Below are 8451 nucleotides of genomic sequence, written 5' to 3'. Positions count from 1 at the left end.
CGTGTGCCAGGCATTGATTCTGTTCTTTTGTGACCTTGTGGTGACACCGTGGGTGACACTGCGTCAGCCTGTACGATAGGGTGTGGGACGTGTGAGGTGTGCTACATGGAAGCGTGAGATTATTAGACTGTGACAGTGTGTGCCACCACATGTCTCGTGTAAGGATGTGTGACACCGGGACCCCTTTCGAGTGTGTGACTGTGGGTGTCTCTGTTGTGCTGCTGTTTGTGACCCCCTGTGATTATGATGTGCGAGGTGAGGGGGTGCAGCATGTGCGGGGCGACTGCTGTGAAGGTTCGAGTGTGCAGAGTGTGTGACACTGTGGCTGTGAAGCTGTGCGCGATGTGTGGGCCTATGACACTGTTTGTGACTGCCGGGGAGTGTGCGACTGTGTGTGACAGGTGCGTTTGTGTGTGACGCCGCGTGGGCGGTGGTGACCCTATTGGATTTGTGTGGTGCTGGGTGACACTGTTCCAGTGTGGACGCCGCCTGTGACGGCGTGAGGGTGTGACCCCGTGGGACCTCACAGGAGGGAGTGACGGCGCGCGAGCGCATGGATGCGGGGATGAGTTTGTGTGTCGAGGCCCCCGCGAGTATGGCATAGCAGCGTGGCGGGCGTAACCCCGTGGGAGTGTGCAGCGCGTGACGCCGCCGTGCCCGCGCGAGTGCAGCCGTGCACCCCACGCCACGGCCGGGTGTGACTGTGCGTGGGCCTCGGGCGGCGGGGCGCGGGGACCGCGGGCGGGAGGGGGCCCCGGGGGCGCGCGGAGCGCGGCGGCGGCGCGAGCAAGGGAGGCGCGGCGGCGCATGCGGATCTGGCTGAGCCGTGAGCCCGCGGGGCCGAGCTGAGCCGGGCTGGGCCGGGCCGGGCCGGGCCGGGCAGCGGACGCCGACAGGGAGGTCGGTCGGTCGCAGTGAGCAGTGGGGACAGCGGCGCCGGAGGCCGCGGGCCCAGGTGAGCGGCTAGGGGGCCGACAGCCCCTCCCCCAAGCATGTCCCCACCTGGCGAGCATCCCTCCTCCGCGCGCACGGGGCATAGCTGGAGCCCCTGGTCTCCCCGGCTGGAGGGAGGCAAAGGGTCGAGGGCAGGACTAGTCCCCAACCCCTCACCCGGTCTAGCCTCCGCGCCACGCGTGGGTCTTACCCCCAGGCCTTGTCCTTCCCAGGCCCCCTCCTTGGGTGCGGTGTCTGAACCGCAGGGAGAGAGGCGCGGCCTGGGAAGGGTTAAAGCCTCTGATGCCACCGCAGCCCAGCGCCCCGCCTGCTTTTGCAGGAGGGAGTGGGGGGGCGGCTCGCAGGACACCCCTTCTCGGCTCCCCTATTACCTTCTCCCTTCCTTCCCGTTCAATCGCGTTATGGCTAGAGCTGATCCTCGGCCTGGCCAGAGAGCTAACAGGAGTGCTAACGGCCTCCCCATGTTTAAGTGTTCTCCACTGAAGAAAACAGTTGTAAACACCGTTTAACAGGGAGGGAAACTGAGTCACAGAAAGGCCAAGTTAAAGATACTCGATTAAATAAACAGCAAGGATAAAGCGGAACTTGAACTCATTTCTGTCTGACTCCGCAACAGGCACATTGATTTGCTGAGATATGTGAGGAAAAGATGTAGCAAGTAACGTATATCGAGGGCTTGCAGTGTACCAGATACCATGATCCCTGCATTATTAACTTAACTTCTTCAAACACCGCTAAGAAACGGGTAGGATTATCGTTACTTTTTTTTTTTTTGAGACGGAGTTTCGCTCTTGTCACCCAAGTTGGAGTGCAATGGTACAATCTCGGCTCAGTGCAACCTCTGCCTCCCGGCTTCAAGCAATTCTCCTGCCTCAGCCTCCCAAGTAGCTGGGATTACAGGCATGAGCCACCACGCCTGGCTAATTTTGAATTTTTTTTTTTTTTTTTTTTGAGACGGAGTCTCGCTCTGTTGCCCAGGCTGGAGTGCTGTGGCCGGATCTCAGCTCACTGCAAGCTCCGCCTCCCGGGTTTATGCCATTCTCCTGCCTCAGCCTCCTGAGTAGCTGGGACTACAGGCGCCCGCCAACTCGCCTGGCTAGTTTTTTTGCATTTTTTAGTAGAGACGGGGTTTCACTGTGTTAGCCAGGATGGTCTCGATCTCCTGACCTTGTGATCCGCCCGTCTCGGCCTCCCAAAGTGCTGGGATTACAGGCTTGAGCCACCGCGCCCGGCAATTTTGAATTTTTAGTAGAGATGGGGTTTCACTATGTTGGTAAGGCTGGTCTCCAACTCCTGACCTCAGGTGATCCACTCACCTCCTTGGCCTCCCAAAGTGCTGGGATTATAGGCGTGAGCCACCTCCTGGCCTACCCTTTTGTGTGTGTGTGACAGAGTCTCACTCTTTCATTCAGTCTGGAGTGCAGTGGGTCGATCCAGGCTCACTGCAACCTCCATCCCCCAGGATCAAGCGATTCTCCTGTCTCAACCTCCTGAGCAGCTGGGACTACAGACACGTGCCACCATGCCTGGATAATTTTTGTACTTTGTTAGTAAAGACGAGGTTTCACCACGCTGACCAGGCTGGTCTTGAATTCCTGGCCTCAAGCGATCCACCTACCTGGACCTCCCAAAGTGGTGATATTGCAAGCGTGAGCCACTGTGTTGGGCCATCACGATTTTGCAGATGAACAAACTAAGGCCCAAAGAGTAGAAATATCTCAGCCAAAGTCACACAGGTGGTAGGTAGCTGTGTGCTCACTTTCACTTTTCCATGGAAGGAGGGAAGAACAAAAATGGATTTGGGACTGAGCACAGTGGCTCACACGTGTAACCCCAGCACTTTGGGAGGTTGAAGTGGGCAAATAGCTTGAGCCCAGATGTTCAAGACCAGCCTGAGCAACATAGCGAGACCCCATCTCTACCAAAAATACAAAAATTACCTGGTCATGGTGGAGCTTACTTCTAGTCCCAGCTACTCAGGAGGCTGAGGTGGGAGGATCGCTTGAGCACAGGAGTTGGAGGTTACGGGGAGCTATGATTTTGTCACTGCACTCTAGCCTGGGTGATAGAGCAATACCTTGTCTCAGGAGAAAAAAAGGGGGGGGATTACAGTGTGTCCCCCAAGGGACAATTTCCACTCTACTCACTCTGCTGACCAAGACTCAGACCCTACCTTCCTAGAATTCAGTGAGTTGGCAATTGTCTGGGTCTTTTGAGGACATTGATCTCCTAACTTCCTCCTTTGTTGGTCTTAGAATCAGGCCTGGGGGCTCAGAAGGTAGAGGAGATACATCTAATGTCATTCAACCCTTTACATTTCTTCTCTCTTTTTTTTTTTTTTTTGAGATGGAGTCTCGCTTTGTCGCCCAGGCTGGAGGGCAGTGGCGCAATCTCGGCTCACTGCAGCCTCTGCCTCCCAGATTCAAGCAATTATCCTGCCTCAGCCTCCCGAGTAGCTGGGATTACAGGCATGCACCACCATACCCGGCTAATTTTTATATTTTTATTAGAGACGGGGTTTTACCATGTTAGAGTCTGGAACTCCCGACCTCAGGTGATTTACCCACCTCGGCCTCCCAAAGTGCTGGGATTATAAGTGTGAGCCACCACGCCTGGCTAATTTCTTCTTTTTTAAAATTTTTTTTTGTTTTCTATTTTTAAATTTTAATTTAATTTAATTTAATTTAATTTTTTCTGAGATGGAGTCTCACTCTGTTGCCCAGGCTGGAGTGCCCTGGTGCCATCTCAGCTCACTGCAACCTCCGCCTCCCAGGTTCAAGCAATTCTACTGTCTCAGTCTCCTGAGTAGCTGGGATTACAGGTGCACGACGCCACGCTCGGCTAATTTTTGTAGTTTTAGTAGAGACAGGGTTCCACCATGTTAGCCAGGCTGGTCTGGAACTCCTGACCTCAGGTAATTCTCCCACCTCGGCTCCCAAAGTGCTGGGATTACAGACGTGAGCCACTGCGCCCAGCCAAATCACTTGAGGCCAAGAGTCAGAGACCAGCCTAGCTGACATGGCGAAAACTTGTCTCTACTAAAAGTACAAGTTAGCTGGGCATGGTGCTGTGTGCCTGTAGTCCCAGCTATTTTGGAGGCTGAGGCACAAGAATCACTTGAACTTGGGTGGCAGGGGTTGAAGTGAGCAAAGATTGCACCATTGCACTCCAGCCTGGGCAACAGAGCGAGACTGTCTCAAAAATCAAAAAACGGCTGGGCGCAGTGGCTCATGCCTGTAATCCCAGCACTTTGGGAGGCCGACGCAGGCGGATCACGAGGTCAGGAGATCGAGACCATCCTGGCTGACACAGTGAAACCCCGTCTCTACTAAAAAATACAAAAAATTAGCCGGGTGTGGTGGTGGGCGCCTATAGTCCCAGCTACTTGGCAGGCTGAGGTAGGAGAATGGCGTAAACCCAGGAGGCAGAGCTTGCAGTGAGCGGAGATCACACCACTGCACTCCAGCCTGGGCGACAGAGGAGACTCCGTCTCAAACAAACAAACAAAACAACCAACCAACCAAACAAACGAAAAAACACAGAACCTTTACTAAGCCATTGAGTCTGAGCTCAGCAATTTAGGCTGGAATCAGGTGGCCGTTCTTCTGGTCTCTGCTGTGGTCAGAGTTGAGGGTAGTGTTGGCAACCTTAGCTGGCCTTGGCTAGAATGACTAGGGCCTTGGACCTGGTCTGGCCCGGGTGTGTTTTTCTTATAGGCACAGTAGAGCACAAGCAGAAACATGCAAAGTCTCCCTCCCGAGTCCTAGGCTCAGAACTGGCACAGCAGCACTTTCACCTAATTCCGCTGGCCAAAGCAAATAACAGGGCTGGAGTCAATGGGTAGGGCATGCGGCCACTCTATCCTACCTTAGCAGTAGGAGGACACTGAAGAGTTATATGGCAAAGGCTGTGGCTACAAGGGTGAAGAATTAGGGCCGTTAATGCAAACATTCTTTTTTTTTTTTTTTCTTTGAGATGGAGTCTCTCCCTGTCACCTAGGCTGGAGTACAACGGCCCGATCTCAGCTCATTTCTACGTCCGCCTCCCAGGTTCAAACGATTCTCCTGCCTCAGCCTCCTGAGTAGCTGGGATTACAGTAGCCCACCACCACGCCCAGCTAATTTTTGTATTTTCAGTAGAGATTGGATTCCACCATGTTGACCAGGCTGGTCTCGAACTCCTGACCTCGTGATCCGCCTGCCTTGGCCTCCCAAAATGCTGGGATTACAGGCAGGAGCCACTGTGCCTGGCCCCATTAATGCAAACATTCTATCACCTATTTTTTTTTTTTTTTTCTAGAGACAGAGTCTTGCTTTGTCTCCCAGGCTGGAGTGCATTGGCATGATCTCCACTCACTGCAGCCTCCACCTCCCAGGTTCAAGCGATTCTCCTGCCTCAGCCTCCTGAGTACGTGGGATTACAGGTACGTGACACCACGCCCAGCTAATTTTTGTATTTTTAGTAGAGACAGGGTTTCACCATGTTGGCCAGGCTGGTCTTGAACTCCTGACCTCAAGTGATCCACCCATCTCAGAAAGTGCTGGGATTATATGTGTGAGCCACTGTGCCTGGCCCTATCACCTATGTTTGAATTCTAGCTACTTACCAGCTGTGTAACCTTGGAAAAATAGATCAACTCCTCTGTGCTTCAGTTTCCTCCTCTGTAATATAGGTGTAATAATAGCCAACTGTTAGGGAATTAAATTTGTGGAAATAATAAGAGAATGTACATGAAGTACTGACCACAGGGCAAGTGTTCAATATGTTCATTATTGTTATTACTGCATTACAGAACTCTATTGTTCTAATAATAACAGTGACAGTTTGCTGAGCCCTTAATATGTGCCAGGGTCTAAGCCATGTGTTTTACCACATCCTGTGAAGTGGTGAGGGTAAACATTATTATTATTGTTATTTAGAAATAGGGTCTCACCATATTGCCCAGTTTGGAGTGCAGTGTCACTATTATAGATCACTGTAGCCTTGACTTCTTGGGCTCAAGCCATCCTCCTGCCTTAGCCTCCTAAACAGCTGGGACTATGGGTGGCAGCCACCACATTTGGCTAATTTTTAAATTTTTTTTTAAGACAATTTTTGGCTCTGCTGTCCAGACTGGAGTGCAGTGGGAGCTATCTTGGCTCACTGCAACCTCTACTTCCTGGGCTCAAGCCATCCTCACACCTCAGCCTCCTGAGTAGCTGGGATTACAGGCACGTTGCCACCATATCTGGCTAATTTTTTTTTTTTTTTTTTTTTTTTTTTTGAGGTGGAGTCTCGCTCTGTCGCCCAGGCTGGAGTGCAGTGGCCGGATCTCAGCTCACTGCAAGCTCCGCCTCCCGGGTTTATGCCATTCTCCCGCCTCAGCCTCCCAAGTAGCTGGGACCACAGGCGCCCGCCACCTCGCCCGGCTAGTTTTTATATTTTTTAGTAGAGACGGGGTTTCACCGTGTTCGCCAGGATGGTCTCGATCTCCTGACCTCGTGATCCGCCCGTCTCGGCCTCCCAAAGTGCTGGGATTACAGGCTTGAGCCACCGCGCCCGGCCTTTTTTTTTTTTTTAAACAGAGTTTCGCTCTTGTTGCCCCAGGCTGGAGTGCAATGGCACAATCTTGGCTTACTGCAACCTCCACCTCCCGGATTCAAGCGATTCTCCTGCCTCAGCCTCCCAAGTAGCTGGAATTACAGGCATACTCCACCTCGCCGGGCAAATTGTGTATTTTTATTAGAGACGGGGTTTCTCCATGTTGGTCAGGCTGGTCTCGAACTCCCGATCTCAGGTGATCCGCCTGCCTTGGCCTCCCGAAGTGCTGGGATTATAGGCGTGAGCCACCGTGCCTGGCCAATTTTTGTATTTTTTGTAGAGATAGGTTTCACCATGTTGCCCAGGCTTGTCTCGAACTCCTGGGCTCAAGCTATCTGCCCTCCTCAGCCTCCCAAAGTGTTGGGATTATAGGCCTGAGCCACTGCACCCGGCTTATTTTTATTTTTATAGATGTGAAATCTTGCTATGTTGCCCAGGCTGGTCTCCAACCCCTGGGCTCAAACGATTCTCCTGCCTCTGCCTCCCAAAGTGCTGGGATTACAGGTATGAGCCGCTGTGCCCAGGCCTTATCATTATTATTATGTCCGCATTAAAGACAGAGAAATTGAGGACAAGAGAGGGGACAGGACTCAAAGCCAGTCACTGTTAGAAATGGGACTTGATCCTAGACCTAACGTATCTCTCCCCATGTCCAGGCCTCACTTTCCCCGATGGCGCAGATACCAGAGGAAGTGGACAACATGGAGGGCCTGCCTGCCCCTAACAACAACAACCTTGCCACCCGCTGGGAGAGTCCGGATCGGGGCTGGGAGCGGGAGCAGCCAGCCGCCTCCACCGCAGCGGCCTCGCTCTTTGAGTGCTCCCGGATCAAGGCCTTGGCAGGTACCTGGAGGAGGGCTGGGGTGGGATGAGGAGGACGAGGAAGGGGGAAGGGTACCCGAGAACCTTGGTGGTTGGGAGGGTGGGAAGAGAGACCAGCACTGTCCAATAGAACTTTCCATGATGGTGGAAATAGTCTATATCCGTGATGTCCAATGTAATAATCACTAGTCCATGTGGCTTTTGAGTGCTTGAAATGTGGCCAGTGCTATGTGACAGACTGAGTTTTAAATTTTATTTAGTTTTAATTAAATTTATTTATATATATATTTTTTGAGATGGAGTCTTATTCTGTTGCCCCGGCTGGGGTGCAGTGGCGAGATCTTGGTTCACTGCAATCCCTTCCTCACGGGCTCAAGCCATCCTCCTATCTCAGCCCCCTGAATAGCTGGGGCTACAGATGCATGCCCCCACACCTGGCTAATTGTTTTTCTTTTTTTTTGCATTTTTAGTAGAGATGGAGTTTCACTCTGTTTGCCAGGCTGGTCTTGAACTTCTGACCTTAACTGATCCACTTGCTTTGGCCTCCCAAAGTGCTGGGATTACAGGCATGAGCCACTGCACCCCGCCCAGTTTTAATTAAATTTAAATAACCGCATGTGGCTTGTGACTGCTGTATGGAGCAGCGCAGCCTTAGAGCCTTAGAAATGTACAGTCCCAGAATGGTGGGACTTTGTAAGCATATTCCCTTAGAATCCCGAAATGCAGAGCCATCAGATCCTTGGAACTTGAAATGTCTAAGAGATTCTTAGACCTCTCGAAATGAAGATCTTTGACCGGACGTGGTGGCTCATGCCTGTAATCCCAGCACTTTGGGAGGCTGAGGTGGACAGATCTCTTGAGTGTGTGAGTTGGAGACCAGGTTGGCCAACATAATGAAACCCTGTCTCTACTAAAAATTAAAATAAAATAAAAAAAAATTAGCCGGGCATGGTGGCATGCATCTGTGGTCCCAGCTATTTGGGAGGCTGAGGTGGGAGGATGGCCTGAGCCCGTGAGTTGGAGATTGCAGTGAGCCAAGATCACACCACTGCACTCCAGCCCCAGCAATAAAGCAAGAACCTGTCTCAAAAAAAT

The 8451-nt window shown here is 52.1% G+C and overlaps 1 protein-coding gene across 1 annotated transcript in view; it reads left to right on the top strand.

The window, feature by feature from the left end:
• The first annotated feature begins 650 nt into the window (after nucleotides 1-650).
• Nucleotides 651-8451, top strand: part of SPTBN4 (spectrin beta, non-erythrocytic 4) — a 119288-nt gene continuing 111487 nt past the window's right edge. The window contains exons 1-2 of the mRNA XM_010380845.2: nucleotides 651-955; nucleotides 7191-7377. Coding sequence (XP_010379147.2) covers nucleotides 7206-7377 — 172 coding nt within the window. The 5' untranslated portion in view covers nucleotides 651-955; nucleotides 7191-7205. The remainder of the gene's footprint in view (nucleotides 956-7190; nucleotides 7378-8451) is intronic.

The sequence above is a fragment of the Rhinopithecus roxellana genome, chromosome 12 (genome assembly GCF_007565055.1).
Source record: "Rhinopithecus roxellana isolate Shanxi Qingling chromosome 12, ASM756505v1, whole genome shotgun sequence".
Classification (NCBI taxonomy): Eukaryota; Metazoa; Chordata; class Mammalia; order Primates; family Cercopithecidae; genus Rhinopithecus; species Rhinopithecus roxellana.
Note: the sequence above shows the minus strand (reverse complement) of the source record. Positions and strands in the feature narration are given on the sequence as shown.